At 46.2% G+C, this 18,588-nt stretch overlaps 1 protein-coding gene and 1 long non-coding RNA gene across 2 annotated transcripts; both read left to right on the top strand.

Moving 5' to 3' along the window:
- Positions 1-7,005: 7,005 nt before the first annotated feature.
- On the top strand, positions 7,006-10,300 carry SAP18 (Sin3A associated protein 18). The gene is made up of 4 exons (XM_062615223.1): positions 7,006-7,166; positions 7,325-7,434; positions 8,978-9,100; positions 9,805-10,300. Exons 1-4 carry the CDS (start codon positions 7,095-7,097, stop codon positions 9,959-9,961), a joined length of 462 nt encoding a protein of 153 aa, XP_062471207.1. The 5' UTR covers positions 7,006-7,094; the 3' UTR covers positions 9,962-10,300.
- Positions 10,301-16,839: 6,539 nt separating this feature from the next.
- On the top strand, positions 16,840-18,569 carry LOC134161907 (uncharacterized). The gene is made up of 2 exons (XR_009964129.1): positions 16,840-17,550; positions 17,583-18,569. It is a non-coding gene; the product is annotated as an uncharacterized LOC134161907 (long non-coding RNA).
- The last annotated feature ends 19 nt before the right edge of the window (positions 18,570-18,588 follow it).

Raw genomic sequence — 18,588 nt, 5'->3', positions numbered from 1 at the left:
TTCTGACACAAAAGTAAGTATGTGGATGCTGCTGGTTTTCATACAAACCACTGTAGGTATTTAAAAGAAACAAAAAATAAGACATTTGAGTGATTACGCTCATCTGCCTAATACATTACTCCTGGGAACATTTTTTCTGAAACTGAAAAAAAAAGCATCCTGAGGATGCTCTTTCAGGAAACACCTGATGTGGAATAGTTCCATCTGAATGGCACAATTATAACACTTGGCAACATCACAAATATCTTTAAACGAGGTCATACACTGGCAAGTATGAGGCAGCCTACTTACAAGGCACACCAGTGGCTCTGCCTTGCACACGCTGCCTGTGTCCCTGAAGCATGCCCAATGCTTCACAGACTGACCGGTGCTCCTGTCACATTAGCAGTTAAATAACTTTGCAGTACTGTATAACACTAAATCATCTTCAACGTGTTTTTATTAACTTGTTGTCCTTCTGGTGACTTTAAGAGAAGAAAGAATAAAACATAGAAGCAACCTATACACAAGTGTACATTACCTCCAGGCATCTAAGTCTTGGTGTTCCTGAATTAGGGTGCTACTGTGGGGTCCCCACATGTTCTACACATACAGCAACAGAATCCTTCTGTACATAATAGATGAAGAGCCCTGCTAGTCTTTACCACACTGACTCATTTGCCTGCTGGTTCATGCAAGTTGAATAGGATCACAGAAGGCCAACGGTTACAATGCATTTTGTAAGCCCGAATCATCTGAGTTCAAAACAGGACAGTGAACAAGAACTGCAGCTTCAATGAAAAGAGTGTAAGTTTCTGGCAGTGCTAAAGGCTTCTTGAAATCCACAGTAACATTGGTATGAAAAACAGGAAATTAAAACACTGTCATGAAATCTACTGCACAGACCAACCAGAACATGAAACATATCTGTGATGGGAGTATGACACAAAGTGTAGAAAATATCAGCAATTTTATTTGCAAAGAAAACATGACAGTGCTCTCCCACCACCAATTAAAGCCAGTTTGGAGTAGAAGCTCCATCGAATTTGAGACTTTGCTTACTCAGCTTTCACACATCTCACTGTAAAGATGTGTGAAAGATGATTGTGCTGTTGCCAGTACTGGGTAGTTTAATATTCCACAATCAAGATAAAGCCCAAATCCTCTCAAACAACCTTTAGGGGATACACACACAAGCATGAAGAATTAAGGAGCAATATATAGCCCCGGTTAAGAAGAACTCACAAATGCACCTGATAAGCCAGAACCTTTCTGGGCTGCAAGTGCACACTGCTGGCTCATGTTAAGTTTCTCATTGACCAACATCCCCAGGTCCATCTCCACAGGGCTGCTCTGAATCCCTTCTCTGCCCAACCTGTAGCTGTGCCTGGGATTGCTCCTACCCACATGTAGGACCTTGCACTTGGCATGGTTAAACTTCATCAGGCTGGCATCAGCCCACCTCACAAGTGTGTCAAGGTCCCTCTGGATGGCATTCCTTCCCTCCAGCCTATCAACCGAATCACACAGCTTGGTGTCATCGGCAAACTTGCTGAGGGCGCACTCAATCCCACTGTCCATGTTACCAACAAAGATGTTGAACAAGATCGGTCCCAACACAGATCCCTGAGGGACACCACTTGTTACTGATCTCCAGCTGGACACTGAGCCACTGACCACAACTCTTTTGTGTGCGGCCATCCAGCCAGTTCTTTATCAACCCAGTGGTCCATCTATTAAATTTCTGTCTTTCCACTTTAGAGACAAGGATGCTGTATGGGACAGCGTTGAATGCTTTGCACAAGTCAGGTCTTGTTTCACATCTTTGTTGGTGACATGGACAGTGGGATTGAGTGCGCCCTCAGCAAGTTTGCTGATGACACCAAGCTGTGTGGTTTGGTTGATAGGCTGGAGGGAAGGAATGCCATCCAGGGGGACCTTGACACTCTTGTGAGGTGGGCTGATGCCAACCTTATGAAGTTTAACCATGCCAAGTGCAAGGTCCTACACCTGGGTCAGATCAATCCCAGGCGCAGCTACAGGTTGGGCAAAGAAGAGATTCAGAGCAGCCCTGCGGAGAAGGACCAGGGGATGTTGGTCAATGAGAAAATGAACATGAGCTGGCAGTGTGCGCTTGCAGCCCAAAAAGCCAACCGTATCCTGGGCTGCATCAAAAGGAGCATGACCAGCAGGTTGAAGGAGGTGATCCTGCCCCTCTACTCTGCTCTTCTGAGATCTCACTTGGAGTATTGTGTGCAGTTCTGGTGTCCTCAACATAAAAAGGACATGGAACTGTTGGAACAAGTCCAGAGAAGGGCCACGAGGATAATCATAGGACTGGAGAACCTCCCGTATGAAGATAGGCTGAGAAAGTTGGGGCTGTTCAGCCTGGAGGAGAGAAGGCTGCATGGAGACCTCATAGCAGCCTTCCAGTATCTGAAGGGGGGCTATAGGGATGCTGGGGATGGACTCTTCATTAGGAACTGTAGTGATAGGACAAGGGGTAATGGGTTAAAACTTAAACAGGGGAAGTTTAGCTTGGATATAAGGAAGAAGTTCTTTATTGTGAGGGTGGTGAGGCACTGGAATGGGCTTCCCAGGGAAGTTGTGAATGCTCCATCCCTGTCAGTGTGCAAGGCCAGGTTGGACAGAGCCTTGGTTGACATGGTTTAGTGTGAGGTGTCCCTGCCCATGGCAGGGGTGGTTGAACTAGAAGATCTTAAGGTCTTTTCCAACCCTAACTATTCTATGATTCTATGACTTGGGCAGCGTGGTCAGAGCACTTGCCAGTGAAGACTGAGTCAAAGAAGTCATTGAGAACCTCAGCCTTCTTCAAATCCAGGGTAGCCAGTTCTCCCAATAGCTTCCAGAGAGGGCCCACATTATCCCTAGTCTGTCTTTTGCTGGTAACATATCTACAGAAGCCCTCCTGTTATCTTTCACATCCCTTGCCAGATTCAATTCTAACTGGGCCTTAGCTTTCCTGACCTGGTCCCTAGCTTCCCGGACAACATCCCTGTATTCTTCCCAGGCCGCGTGTCCTCGTTTCCACTTTTTATAAGCTTCTTTGTTCCCTCTGTGTTTTCTCAGCAGCTCCTTATCCACCTATCAAGGCTTCCTGGCCCTCCTGCTGCATTTCCTTCGAGTCGGGATGCAACACTCCTGAGCCTGGAGCAGGTGATCCTTGAACATCAACCAGCAGTTGGGGCCCCCTTCCCTCCAGGGCTTTATCCCATGGAACCTTACTAAGCAGGTTCCTGAAGAGGCCGAAATCTGCTCTCATGACGTCCAGGGCAGTGAGCTTGCTGTGTGCCCTTCTCACTGTCCTAAGGATCTCAAACATCTCATGATTGCTACAGCCAAAGTTGCCCTGGAGCATCACATTTCCAACCAGCCCATCCGTTGGTGAGCACGAGGTCAAGCATGGCACCTCTCCTTGTCAGCTCCCCTATTACTCGCAAGAGGAAGTTGTCTTCCACACAATTGAGGATTCTCCTGGATTGCTTGTGCAGGCTGTACCATCCCTCCAACAAATATCAGGATGGTTGATGTACCCCATGAGGGCAAGTGCCTGCGAGCATAAGGCTGCTCCTGTCCATACAGCACTTCATCCACAGAGTCCCCCTGATCAGGTGGCTTGTAACAGATCCCCACAGTAATGTCCCCCATCACTGTTCTCCCTTTGACCCTGACCCACCAATTCTGTTGACTCATCACCTGTCCCCAGACAGAGTTCCATACTCTCCAGCCTATCACTGACACAAATAACTACTCTCCCTCCCTGTCTGCCTGGCCTGTATTTTCTAAAGAGCCTGTAACTGTCTATTCCAACACTCCAGTCATAGGAGCCATCCCACCATGTTTTTGTGATACCTATTACATCATAACCCTGTAGACGTGCACACATCTCTAATTCCTCTTGTTTATTCCCCATACTATGGGCATTTGTATAGAGGCATCTAAGCAGGGCTCCAAATGAAGCTGGCTCATTGGCTGGAGCAGCTGAAATAGCTCTGCATCACTCAAAGCATTTATTACAGGTGCTAGCAACTGACTGGGAGGGTTGGGATGGATCAATGCCCCCTCCCCACAACACATCTATTTTAAAGCTGCCTTGACCAGCCTGGCAAGCCTCCTACCAAAACACCAGCTTCACCACCTCCAGGAGACCTGGCCTCCCAAATTCAGTCCCATGTTGTAAATAACCAAACCTGACTATGGCACTACCGTTCTAACCATTTATTAACCTGGCAAAACTGCCTGGCCTTTTTCAAGTCTTCCCCTTTGCCCTGGAGGATCAATTAAAAAAACTATATGAGCCCCAGAGCCCTTAACCACCTTTCCCAGGTCTCTGTAGTTCTCCTTAACAATTCCCAAGCTACTGCTATCTGTATCACTAGCACCCACATAGACCACAAAAAGCAGGTAATAGTGGGACTTACTAGGCCAGGCAGCCTCTCAGCAACATCCCTGATCCGAGACCCTGATAGGCAACACACCTCCCTCAAGACTGGGTCAGGCTGACAGATAGGTGCCTCTGTGCCTTTCAAAGTAGAGTCCCTTACTACTATGACCAGCTGCTTTTTCCTGGAAGCACCCGTAGTGATCCCCTTTACTGGTGCATCAGCAGGATGTTCATTTGGTGCAGCGTGCATCCTCGTTAGCCCCCTGCAGAACTCCGAAGAGGTTCTGAGTGGAGACGCCAGATCTTGGAGGAAACACCTTGCTTGTAACTGTTCTCTTCCTCCTTTTTTGTTTTGCTGTGTTTGTTACTAGCTCCCAGCTTCTTGGGTTAATGCCCTCCTTTTCCGTACATGCTATGGTGGACGCTTACGGCCCCTGCACAGTTTGGGCCCTGGGCAAGCATTCCTGCTTCCTCTCAGCTTCCCTGACACCTTTCAGCCTATTGACAGGGTCCCGCAGCTCAGCCCCTGCTGCAGGAGGACCTCCACCAGGGAGCACCGAGTGCAGCCCTGCCCATTGTGCACCCTCCCCTCACCAGACCAGTGCAGGCACTCTCTACACCCCGAGCTCTGCGCTGCAGCCTCCCCTCTCATCGGCTCTGTCTGGTGCCGACGCTGCCACCGCCGGGGCAGCCAGAGCAGAGCTCCCGGACCGGGCCCTGGTCATGAGGCAAGTGCCCACCAGCCCGCTCACGCTGCCGGCTCCAGCTGTCCCGCCACGCCCTGACTGACGTGACACGCCCCGTTTGCCCGCCCTGTTCGCCGCGATCCTGTTCCCTCGCTCCCTGGGGCGGGTTTTTACCCTCTCAGGGCGGGGCCGTCCCTCCTGGCACCGCCTCCTGCGAGTCCCTGCTCGCCTCAGCGGAGCTGCCGGCTCCTGGGCAAGGTCCAGCGAGGGCTTGAGGTTGCATCTGTGGCTCTCGCCGCTTTGAATTGAGGCTCCTGGATGCTGAGCTTCCCCCCGCTCCGGTCCGGCGTTGAAGGCGTCCTGAGCTATAAGGTGGGGATGCGGTGGGAGAGCTGAAAGCGTTCAGTTGTGAGAGACAGCCCAGGGGATTCTGTCAGTGTATCAACACCTGATGGGGGAGGAGGGGTGATCCCAAAGGAAGATTCTAACCACAGTGGTGCCCAGCGACGGAACCAAAGGCAATGTCAGGGCCAGACTAAAGGGGGCTTGGAACAACCTGGTGTAGTGGAAGGTGGTCCCTGCTTGTCGCAGGCGGTTGGAACTAGTTGAGCTTTAAGGTTCCTTCCAACACAAACCATTCAAAGTCTGTGATCCTGTGAATGAGCACATACTGAGGTATGAGAAATTTAAAATATAATAAAAATAAATCTTTTTTTTTATTTTTTTTTTTCTGTGATGGTGCCTGAGCAGGTGCAGCCTGGAGGTCTCAATCTTTGCACATACTCACAACCCACCCAGACCTGGCCCTGAGCAACCAGCACTTACTAATCCTGCCATTAACAGGGGTTTGTGCTGGGCAGTTCTCTCCAGAGCTCCCTTTGCAATTCTGTGAGTCTCTGATATTTTGCTATTTTTGCACCTGCAAACACATACATTTGTCTATTGTTGTACAGAAAAAAAAAAATTCTTGAGAAATAAATTTACAGCATTTGAGGAAATAATGCAAGTGTAAATTCTATGAAAACAAATTAACAACTCTCCTCCTCTTCTGAGTAACAGACAACTCTCAACATTTAAAAGAAGTTGAAATACACATCCCCTTCCTACTTATTTTTTGAGACACAACTACCGGCTTGGATTTAACCTAATACAAAATTCTGTTACTGGAAAAACAAGACCATAAGTGGAAAGTATATACATTTGAATTTTCCTCAATGTAATATTAAAGGAAGCTAAATTCTAAATATGATTTACCCCTAATTTATTTTAATCTACTGCTAGTTATAGTGGCTGATTGCATTTACCTACATTAGACATGTTTAATCTGCCTCCATACAGAAAGTGTTTTGTTTTTTTTTTTTCAAGAGGCAGCAATCAGTGGCTTATATTATTATTATAAATATAGTATAGTACTATAATATTATAGTATTATGACCCAGGGTGTAACACTGAGCAGAACGAGGAGAGAAGGCTCAGGCAGTACATCCTGACCCCTGCCAACTGCAGATGCAGAGTGCAAATCCCGCTCAGATAAGCGACTCTATCCCAGGTGTTCACAGGCTTCAGCAGCAGTACATGAAGCTGTGTCAGGCACCTGCTCCCCACTGTGCCGCGACAGCTGCAGACCCAGCACAGCCTCGGCTGGAACGGGGTCCCCGAGCCCGCCTGGGGCAGCCCGTGCCCGCACAGCACGGGCAGATCTTCCGTCTCACAGGCTGCGCTCAGTAGCGATGCGCTGCCTGCTGCAGGGCCGAGCACCAGTACCCTGAGAGCCACAACCGCTACGCGGCCAGGAAGGCGAGGGACACTCTGGACAGTTCCGACCACCTTCCCCTCAGACGCCGGGGAAGCCCACACAGCTACAACCCACAGCGCTGGCTCAAGTCCACGACCGGGCCTCCGCTCCAGCCAAACCCTCACCAGCCACGCCCCTCGCGGCTCTCTCTGTTTTCCCTCTCGCGAGAGCTGAGGCGCGTAACAGGACATCCGGGACCTTTCAGCGGGTGCTTGCGCGGCGGGGTAAGATGGCGGTGGAGTCTCGCGTCACGCAGGAGGAGATCAAGAAGGAGCCGGAGAAGCCGATCGACCGGGAGAAGGTGTCGGGCGGCGGGTGCTGTGTGGCTTTGGGTCCGGGACGGGGCACGGGGGACGGGGACCGGGAAGGGGGAAGGTGTGCGGCGGTGCTGTGATGCCTCGTGTGGGGAGCGGCGTTTGGTGCTGGCGAGCCGCTGCTCACCCGCGTCTCGCCCCGCAGACGTGCCCGCTGCTGCTTCGCGTCTTTACCACCAACAACGGGCGGCACCACCGCATGGACGAGTTCTCCCGCGGCAACGTGCCCTCTAGCGAGCTGCAGATCTACACCTGGTGAGTGCGCGGTAGGGCCTACTCCCGGCCTGGGAAGAGCGGAGCCCTGCTCGGGGGCGCCCTCCGGAGAGCTGCCCGGAGTGGGTGAGCACCTGGTCCGGCGTTCCGCTGCCGGGAAGTGATGAGTGGTGTTTGAAGCAGAAGCTGCGGGGGAGCTGTCGCAGGGGCCGTTGTACGAGGTGCTGGTTGCCCACACCGAAACTCGGTGCGGTAAGGTTGCCGGTTATCGAGGCATGTAACCAGAGGCTGATGCATGGTGTATCTTCTGTTATCACAAGGAATCTGTTCAATACAGGGGTTTTCCTTTAGCTAATATTGACATTTTGTTCTAATTACGCCGTTTTTTCAGCAGTAGCTGTCCCAGGATGCTTGGCCTGTTGTGCAAATGGTGTGTTAGGTTTAAGGCAGAGCCTGTTGAGAGTGGAAGAGTGTGTTTCTTTTTGTGTGGTCAGGTAGGAGTGCTTTAACTGCTACCTGGTAAGAGAGCTGCTTTTTCTTATTTTCAGATTCAGTTTGGAGAGCTATTTTAGTCTGCGTTGCAAGCACATTAGTTTTTGTTTGTAGTAATATAAAAAAAGCTTTTGAAAGTGAATTATGCTACTTCTATCATCTTTTTCTTTCATGGTGTGTGCTAAAGTTATAGTTGTATATCTTATGGTTGAACAAACCCACTTTGGGGGCTAGCAAAGCATGCAGTTCTAGCTTTTTTGATGGGATTCGTGGACTCTGTTCAGGCTATTGATGATGTTTGAGCTGTTCACAGAAGTCAGAATGGTCATTGTCTGTCAACACAGTGTTCCTTGGTCACTTGAAGCTTGGCGTCAATGTACAGTCTGTATGATTAGTTGCAATGATTGAGCCCTTTTTTCTTGGAAGTTTAGAAATGAGCTTCAGTCCTGCTCTGGTTGAAGGCTGGGGAAAGGAGTGCTGCCTCTTGGAGCAGAAATGGAAATCTTGATGAAATGGAAAACTTAATTTTTTTTTTTTCCTTTCTTACATGTCCTTTAATATTTAAGAAAATGTTTTAACATAGATGTCAGTTTAAGCGAGGAAACTTAGACTCTTCATTGTATAAATGCATTAAAAAAAATTGTAGGCCTTCACTGTTTGAATGGCAGCTCTTCTGAGAGACTTGGAAAAGCAGATGTTGAAATGTATATGAAGATTAAGAGATTTGTCTTGATCTTGTAGTAAATCGGAAGCTAATGAGAAGCTACATTTGCAGTGGATTGTGCTTCCAGTGTACAATAAGTGGTGAATTCTGCCAGGTGTTATAATCAATATCTAGAGCAGCTTCTTGGTGCTTGTTGGTTAGATCACAAATGTGTTGTGTGCAGTGGAGCTGTGAAATCAACACCCCCCCGGTAGCCAGAATGTAAGATCTTGCTCACCTTTGTGTGCCAACAGAAAGTATGCAAAGGGAAAGAAATGTGTGGTTAAGTCATAGCCATATATTGATTCCATCCTGAATGGGTTTTGGGAATTTTTTTATTGCTCTTGCTTTTGAGAACATGAACCTCTTTCACTTGTTTGTTTAATGTAGGATGGATGCAACCCTCAAAGAGCTGACCAGCTTAGTGAAAGAAGTGTACCCAGAAGCACGGAAGAAGGGCACTCACTTCAATTTTGCAATTGTTTTTACGGATCTCAAGAGGCCTGGGTATAGGTAAATGGCATTTTTTTCTCGGGTTAATAGGAGACTTCAGGCACCAGAGCAGTATATTATTTTTCATTAACACGGATTTGAAAGTTCAGGGCCCACATATCAGATTTCTGAAGTTCTTGACAACAAACTGTGTGATGACTGCTGCTAACTCTGCATTTTAATTGGTGACCATTGTTGTTAATGTGCTCTCAAAGCAGTGTGTGCTTGAGGCTTTGTTTACTGTTGGCAACCACCAGAACACTGACCTCCACCTGGAGATAAAGCTGTTGCTGTTAATAGGAGACCTGGTGGGTCTGGCATCTGAGAATGCATTTCAGTTTCAGCAGTGATCTTGTTGCAGATACTGATCTTCCAAGATGGTATGAGCTAACCTTTGTCAGCTACCACTGGATAGATCCTGTTCTGTAATCTGTGGGGTCATCTTCTGTGCCTGGATGGAAGGGGGTGTGGGGTTCTCTCTAGTATTTAACTTGGTAACAGTAGAAGGTACCCTCACCTCTCTGTTCCATCAAAAAGAGGACTTGGTGTAGCTCTTTCTGGTCATCTTGGACTGGAGAGAAAAGCCCCAGCATTGAGTGTATGTCACTAAATACAGCGCAGAGAATGGCCTGGGGAGGTGGTTGTGAGCCGATACAGTTCCTGTTTTGCATATCTGGAGAGATTTGCCTCTGCTCATTAACTTGCCTTTCCTCTCCTGCATGCAGGGTAAAGGAGATTGGCAGCACAATGTCGGGCAGGAAAGGCACAGATGATTCCATGACATTGCAGTCTCAGAAATTCCAGATAGGAGACTACCTGGATATAGCAATTACTCCTCCGAATCGTGCACCACCCCCATCAAGCCGCATGAGACCGTATTAAGCCACTGTTTCTCTGTATGGCCACATCTTCTGTCTATTCCTACTTGCTGTTCTAAAGCAGGCTTTTTTTTTTTTTTTTTCTGCTTTTGTTGCTAAGCAGGAACACCTGAAGACAAAGCAAAGCATCTGAAATGAAAGTTAACTTTTAAACCTTAACTTCTAGTTTGATCAGAAGAAACACTTCTCTTTAGCAGTGCCATCATCCTATCCCCAAGTGTTATAGTTTGAACATGAAGTTAGTGTGTCCAGTGTTTCAAGATTTCCATGAAATATGACCGGAAGGATTACAGGTGTTCTGTAGTTGTCCTTTTTTGAATAAAGATGGATGCTATTGATCTTTGATGGTGTGGTGGTGTTTGGTTTTGTTTTTGTTAATGTGCAAGTCAGCTTTTAAGCAGAAGTTGAAAGGTGGGCTAGAGCCTTTATCTGGTAACTCCTGGGCTCGAGGAGTGGAGGGAGGTGGCCTAATGGGGATTCCGTGTAGAATATTTCTTAAACTACTTCTAGCTGGAGTTTGGAGGATGAGCATTTGAGCAGTGTGGTCAAAGGCAGTGCTGCTCTCCTTGCTGATGCAGGTATGTTGACAGAGGAAAGTCAAGAGATGAGCTGTGTACAGCTTCGTGTCCTGCAGGAGTGCAAGGGGAGCCAAGGCAGACCCCTGTGGCTTGCAGGGGTTGCTCCAGCTTGTGCCGAGATGATAGTCCATGGATCAGGAGTGATCTGGGTGACACCAGTGTATCCCAGGATGCTGGGGAGCTGGTGGCCTTAGCAGAGGAAGATATGGTTCAGCACACTTACTCATCAGCCTTGAGTACTGGGGAACTAGTGGTACCTTTAGAACTGGAAAGTATAAAGGTGTCTGAAGGTCTTGCTTTTCCTAGAATAGTGGTCTCCAAACTTTTTTTTTTTTTTAAAATCACATACCCCTATTGGCATAAAATTTCTGAATGTGCACCCCCAAGCTTATTTATAAATTAATACTGTACTGATAAGTACATTTAAAAACTACACCAAAATAGGTGTAGAAGGGTGAAATACTGCTTGTGTGTACCACTTCGTCTTGTCTTGCGCACCCCACTTTGGAGACATCTGTCTCAGAAGATGGGAATAGCTGCAGAGGCCTGGCCAGAAGATATCTGGTGATTTTGGGTGGAGGACTAAGGAACAGACAACTATTTCTTATTGAAGACACAGTGGCAAATGCTCTGCCCTGAGGTGCTCTTGCCTGCAGTTCAGATGAACTGTGAGGAGGTGAGGCAGGTCTGTGCTCTGGCAGTGCATGTAGGAGTTCTGGCTTTGACCACCAGGTTGTTCTTTGCCAAGCAAACCCTTAGGGTGGAGGCAGCTGCTCGCATACCTGGATATCCTGGGCTGTTGACTACAAGCAGTATGTTGTCAGCATACACCAACCAAGAAAACAACACCCAGTTTTGACATCCAGAACTGCTTTCCAGCAAGTACTGTAGCCTTTTTCTGTTGGTTATCTTCTATGTATCTAATGAATACATACAATTTTTAACCCTACACTGGCAGTCTGAGCTGGGTACATCTTGCTGCTTAGCCCTCAATGAGGTGGCTTTTCACAAACACTTTAAGCTTGTATTGAGCACCAGTTGCTCAATTTACGTAGGGACAAAGCCAAGGATCTGTGAGGTGTCAAGGTTCAAGGCTGTTCTGTGATTAAAAAAATACTATGAAGCTGGATGGTGCTGGGAGAATTCAGCAGCTTCTAGAATCTAAGACTGGACAAAGGGAAGGCCAAGGTGTCTTGCTTGTCCATGGGGAATCTGGAATGCCTGGTGCCTTCTTGAGGAGCAGGAGAAGGAAGGGATAACTCATCTCCCAGTAAATCAGTGCAACATGGGAAGGTAGGGCTGTGGCTTCCCATAGCTCGGTGCTTGTCAGTTTCTTCTGCTGCTGCAGGGGGACATCTTGGAGAGGTGCAGGTACCCCACGGTGCACAGCAGGCTTCAGCTGTACCTGGGTTGTGAGCATAGTTGATCAATGGCATCTGGCCAGTCCAGAGAGAGCCAGGCACTTGGTTTCTGCAAGTTCTGCCCATGTGCTCAGGGAAAGGTGAGAGCAAGAGTAGAAGCCATAGCTGCTCCTTAGGGCTTTCACCTTCTTCATCTAAGGCCTTAGCAGAGCAGAGGCTGATTGAGGTTTCTTGTTTGCTGAGGACAAGGTATCTGTGCAGGGTAGCCCGAGGGATTTTAGGTTCAGTTCTGCCCGTGGTTCATCCTCTTCTGTCCCCCTTCTCTGGTTTCTCAGTTAATGAGTTGAGATTTCAGCCTTCATGAATGACCCTTAGTTGTAGAATTGCCCGCATCTGGGACACTTTCTCCCAAGATGGAAGAGGTTGAAAAATGCTCCCCACCCTTTCTGAAAGAGAGCTCAAGAAAAGACAATATAGGTGCTGCTTTTTAAAGGACTGAGCAGTGGTGGAACTGGTCTAGTGTGGCCAGAGGTGGGATGTTTTGCCAGGGTTCAGGCAGACACCTCTGGTGTGAGGGGGCACTCTCCACAGCGCTGCTGCTGTGAGGAGCCCACATGTTGTATCAGCTCAGTGACTCCTGTGTCATCAGGAGCAGATGTGGTCAGGCTTGGACCTCCTGCAACCTGCTGCATCATGACCATTGGCTTCTGGCACCTTACAGACCTGGGCAGACACAATGAAGACCACTGCTGTGCGGCTTGGTCACCACAGGGCATCATCTGTGCTGCAAAATGAGGCGAGCCCTGCAACAACCAGCACGTGATAACTGCACAGCCTCTCCCCAAAGGCAAGGAGGTACACAGGACTATGGGCATTTCCTCATTTTTGGGTCCTGGTTTTTGCTTTAATTGCATTTAAGGATAATTCTCAGAAATAAATGTAGTCAATACATAAAGCAACAGCAGCAAGGAAGCCTGTGTCTACGCTCATCTGCTCTGAGCGGTGGCTTGGCTTTATTTTCTGCTGGATTGGGAGGCATAGCCTAGTGAGGGCTTGTTCCTGCTCCAACTGGGCAGGTCTTTACACACTTCAGAGGAAAAGAGGAACAGCTACTGGTTTTGTATTCAGTAGCCCATGAAGGAAAATCACCAGGAAATGAACATGCAGAGCTGCTTTCAATAGCAAATACTGGAGCCTGACTACTTATGTTTGGAACTCATGCTATGGAACCTGAGTTAACCTCTTCCGCAGCTGCTTTGGGATAAACATCTCTCAGAAAAAAAAGATTTGCCCTCAACCACATCTGTTAAATTTTCAATTTAATATATTGAAAAAAAAGGTGTATAAAAAATGCCCTTTTTTTTTCCTTTTCTTTTTCTCACACAAAGAACACCTTCTAACCATTACCTTGTTACACCTTACATAAATATTGCAGCTGCTCTTAATTGTTATCCAGGCTTTCATTTAACAGGAGGAAGGGGGTTAAGATTCCTCTTTGATATGCTCAGGCCTTAAACAAAGGACTCTGTTTTCACAGTCCTTACAGGAGCAGCCGCTCCATTGGCAGCAGGACCCTTTATGAGTTCTCCTGCAGTGCTTTTTAGAAGGGCTGCCTGTGTCTCTGCTGAAGGAACTGATACCCGGCTTAATTCCCTCCCTAGTTCAGCATTGAGGACAACTGGGACACACATGTTGCAGCACAGGTTAGTGACATCAGACACCCTCCTTGCTCAGGCACTGTGTTAACTGAGTGGAGCAGTTGCGAAGGCTTAAATTTTGCTTTACAGCGCTGGTCAAAAGCAGAAATGGGCATGATGCAAGATGCAACAGGAAAGCATTAGGTATTATCAGCAAGTTCTCACTCTTGCAATGGAAAGTATGGAAAAATTAGAAGGTCTCTGAAACCCAGAGCAAACAGATGACAATGGCTATGGCCGTGGTCAAAGAACAGTGCTGTAAGTAATGCGACAGCTAAGATGATAGGACATGCTGAAACCAAAGCAATTACCTGCTGCTGCTGTCTCAGCCCTTGTGTCTAGACATTACTGCACATCAGCTGGGTTAAAAAAATAAAAGCAGCATCAGTTCCCCCAACACGACAGGACCCTGAGGAATGTGGAAGTGCTCAGGGAACAACAGTGTCAGGAAACCTTACCAAAGCAGCCCAACAGACAGGATACCATTCTCTGAGCAGCTTAAACTGCCAGTGAAGGAGATGTCCTTCTCTTGCCTAAACACCCACCCCTGCCTTTGCAGGCAATCAGTGATTTAGGTCAGTACAGAGTCCATGAACAATTTAACCTTGGAAGCCAGCCATTAGTTCCCAGCAGCTGGGCTACAGGAATGGCTTCTCCTGCAGCCAAAATTCTGTGATGCAACAGAGGGCAAGGGAAAGAGGAAAGGTGGGACTGTGCAGCAAGGCCTTAGACTGGTTCACAGCAATTGAATAAGCAAGCATTGGGCAGTGTAACCACAGGGCCTTAATTACAGGGCTGTAAGCCAGGAATACATTGTGTCAAAGATAAAGCTTTTGAAAACCACCTTGCTGGGTATTCTGCAAACTGCCCTTCACATGGCTTTTCCTCAGAAGTGCCTGGGTAGCACAGCCTCTTCTTCCATGGACCTACATGTGCACATTTGGGCTTTTTTAAAACTCTTCAACTTGAATTAGACAAGATCAAAGAAATTCATGGACCTGGTCAGCTCCCTACCCTGATGCCAGCTGCCTCTTTGTGAAAGCAGGTATTAATGTAAGGACAGCACAGGAATCATGTTTAAATTGATAGATTACATAGCCAGCATTTACTGATGTATTCCTGGAAGTTGCATCCTGTGGCCTAACCTGACATACGTATGATTCCATAGTGTGGTTACTGGATGTTGTCATTGCTCCTTATAAATGTTACAAGCTCTGTGTTATCATTGCATAGGAAAAAAAGGGACTCCCACAATAAAAGGCAGCTTCAACATCAGCTGCAGCTGTTGATGGAACGCATGAAACCACCACACATACTGGATCATCTGATTAATGACAACAGGGAGCAAAGCAAATAGCACATCATACAGAAGATTTTAAGCATGCATGGAGCTTTAAATAACCAAGGAAGCCTTTTACTGTAAGGGTAGTGAGGCACGGGAATGAGTTGCCCAGGGAAGTTGTGAATGCTCCATCCCTGGTGGTGTTCAAGGCCAGGTTGGACAGAGCCTTAGGTGACATGGTTTGGTGTGAGGTGTCCCTGCCCATGGATCTTAAGGTCCTTTCCAACCCTAACTATTCTATGATCCTATAAGCCTGGACTCCAGTTATTGCTCCAGTGACTTATAAACACATCAATAAATGCACAATGGGAGGCACTAAAAGTGATGGTTGTCATTTATCCACTCAAAGACCATGTAAGAAGTTTCATTTCACTGTGAGATCTTTATTTGTATTTAACCTCAGGCAAATATTTCCCAGAGAAGAAAGCACTGACAACCATTGTTCGACAGAACAACTGAGATGCTCCTTTGACGCCAAATGGGATTGTGGAGAGAAGCTTCTGTTAGCTGACACACTTGATATACTTTAAAAAGTGAAAAAAAATAAATATTAAGAACTAGAGCAAATGAAGGAAAACTAAAGGCATTCATTTTTTGGTTCCTTCCCAGATGTCCCTAAACACTGAAGTGCAATTTTGTGCTGGATTCAGTCTTTCCTGACTGCAGGTGATCTGTTCTCACCCTTCCCTTATATCTGGCAGAAGCCAAGTCTGAGACTACTGTTGGGGAGGACAAACTAGAAGAGAACACAAAATTAACTGTCCTCTCAGTGGCTCAGCAAATGGAAGGAATCCATCACAAAACTGCACAACCATCCTAGATTCTGTTCTGTTCAACAAACCAACCCCTAGATTCTGTGCAAGAGAACTGGTGAAACAGCCTCGAGTGGAAGCATCCAACAGTTAAACTAAATTAAGCACAACACAAAACCATACTCTGAGTCAATTTTGTCTGTTTTCAGGTGATAACTGTCCCTTACAGAACCACTGTGTTTGCTGGTTATTTAGCTGGTTATCCAAACTGCACTGACAGGCCAGAGCTGTTATCAGACTCACCCCACAAGCCAATGTACAACTTGTAAGCTCTTTTGCATTATTTGCACTTTGATGTGTTATATTAGTGAGCAGTGCCTTTCCTCAGCAGTAGTGCTGGCTTAAGTGGAGTTTTATGCTCCTTCAGCCCCATAGCTACATCTTTAGTTGTTCCAGTATTTGAATTCACACCACACAGCCAGCTGTGGGAGAGAACTGATATGAGTAAGGAAAACAAAGACAAAGCAAAACACACAACTTTTCCCTCCCCAGCGTAGTTTGAACACAGATCAGTTTCCAACACTGCTTATGCTTTCACTTCTGCCAACTTTTCCCTCCCCCATCCCCAGTACTCAACCTACTGCTTAGGCCCTAGTGAAATCTAAAAGATTTTCAAAGATAAAACCAGACAAACTAAAACTGATTTTTGTTTTGCTACTCTGATTATATCCACTTCAGAGCTGTGGCCCTGCTACAAAGAATAATACAAGTACAAACAGCAGTATTACATGTTTTAGGGTAATGCTGTAGGCAAGGAAAACAAAATTAACTAGTCAAACTTCTTATCTAATTCCAAAAAGTCTCATGCCAGCATCATGTCATAATACCTTAAGTAAACCAGAAGATTAAGACTTCAATTGTCATCTTGAAGATAATTTGTATCTCAAAATATTAACTGAATCCCTTCCATATTAACAAAATAGCTATGAAATGTAGCAGAAAACATTGTGTAATAGGTAAGAAAAATTATGCCAGTGGCTTATGGTGAGAACTCCAGCACTGCTGGGTACAATTCCACAGCTCCCTAATGGAAAAAAGGAAAGTGAAGTCCAAAGCTGTTTAGGGAAGTTTAGGGGAAAAAACCCCAAACAAACATTTAGAAGACCTTCTGGGAATTTCATTAGTTGAAAGTGGTGGGGGAGGGAAACACTGCAAGATCCAGGACAGTAGTGCTGCTCATGTTCTGATTCATGCTAAATGGAGCCTTGTCAGGATATCTGCCTGGCTTCAGGGCAAGAAAGTAGCAATGAAGTACTTACCAGGAGAATGGAGGCTCTGAAACCCTCCTGCTTAGTACTGGTAAATCTGTCAGGCCCAAAGATTCTTGCTCAGTAGCAGAATGCTTTGTACAGTTTTCAGACCGTGAAATTCCATGACTAGCATCCAGCCCATTCAGTGGTTTTAGTCTGTGAAGATGCTGGAAGCAGGTCTGGCCTTCCCTCTCTTCAGGAGTTGGGTATAACAAGTAAGTGTTTTTATAGCAGCCATCAAATTTATTTAGTATTCAAAAATGTTGATCAAGCTCAAAGACTGACACATAATAATACATATTTTTTAAACAGAAGTTAGCACGGAAAAATGACAGTATGCTCAGGCCAGACCTAGTAGAAAATCATCTTTTCCAGTTGATTTTATATAGCAGGAAAAAGGCACATTTGCTAGGTTTTAACCAGGATACCGCTAATCAACTGGAAAAAATAGTTTTGGGCATCTCTGGATGCCTGCATATCCCTAGGACTTAAAAATGTGGAGCTGTATCCAGAAAGTTCAGAAAAGCATACTCTTCTCCTCATCTCCCTTATCGTGTTGCATGCCTGCCCTCATGCAAATAACAGCATTTTCGCCATCAACAGGAAGACTACATACAGCTGATAAGAGCAGTCCTGGAGTCACTCAGAGGAATAGCTGACACTGGAAACAGCAAACCGGCTCCACAGAAGGATACATAGCTGGGATTTCTTGTGGACAAAAATAGAGATTTTTTTTTCTACTAGAGATTTAAGTATTGACTACCAGATACCACAAAAGTGCCAACCAGCTCTGAGAACTTAAGCTTGGTCAGCTATTACAGGGACAGATGTAAGCAACACCACCACTTACAGAATGCACGTGGCAGCAGAAGATCACCTACATGCCTGCCAGCAAATAAATCCCAGCAGTTGAAGATATATGTAACCAGTACAAATTGTGCAAGACATTTTCAAATCATTCATATTTGAACAAGAGTCACCTTGATCGAATATGAAGTCATCACCTTTTGGGGCTACAAAGGTTATACTGGCAAAAGGAAAACATGCATAGCACCTAATACAATATTGATGTAAGAAAGCTATATTCAGAAAGAAGCAGCAGCATAAGATAATGCCTGTCAAGTAACAGTAACTGATGCAGGAATATGTCTTAGTATTGCAGAAGGGACTAATAGCATAGAAGTACTTTACACAATAAAGCAGGACTTAATTTCCCAATTAAAAAAAAGGCCTGTTTCTGTGGAAGATATCAAATACTGCTGAAGTACCACACACTTCAAACTCAGCCCTGAAGATGCTACCGGAGCAACCAGAGATATCCACTGTCTGGGACAATAAACTGGACTTTCCCTTTACTGGAACCTAATTACGCTTCTGTATACCCCACAGCAAGCAAATACCCACAACAAACATGAGAATGAGGTGAGAAGAACTGAAACACTACCTCAAACATGACCCTAGTCCTCTTTGAAACATACTAAAGTACATATATGTAAAAACCTTCAATAAATTTTGCCAATAGTTTCAATAAAAAATGAAGCACAAGTTGTGAGCTCAAACAAGTGTATCCATATCATGGATAAAGATTTTC

This window comes from Pezoporus occidentalis, unplaced genomic scaffold, assembly GCF_034315485.1.
Source record: "Pezoporus occidentalis ecotype Australia unplaced genomic scaffold, CSIRO_AGI_Poc_V1 ctg18, whole genome shotgun sequence".
Taxonomy (NCBI): domain Eukaryota; kingdom Metazoa; phylum Chordata; class Aves; order Psittaciformes; family Psittacidae; genus Pezoporus; species Pezoporus occidentalis.
The sequence above is the reverse complement of the archived record's forward strand: the minus strand, read 5'-3'. Positions and strand labels throughout refer to the sequence as shown.

Bases quoted from the DNA above. Each gene is read 5' to 3' on its own strand.
- SAP18 (XM_062615223.1), top strand. From the start codon at position 7,095: ATGGCGGTGGAGTCTCGCGTCACGCAGGAGGAGATCAAGAAGGAGCCG. The intron at 7,167-7,324 runs GTGTCGGGCGGC...CTCGCCCCGCAG, and splicing joins AGCCGATCGACCGGGAGAAG to ACGTGCCCGCTGCTGCTTCG. The intron at 7,435-8,977 runs GTGAGTGCGCGG...TGTTTAATGTAG, and splicing joins GAGCTGCAGATCTACACCTG to GATGGATGCAACCCTCAAAG.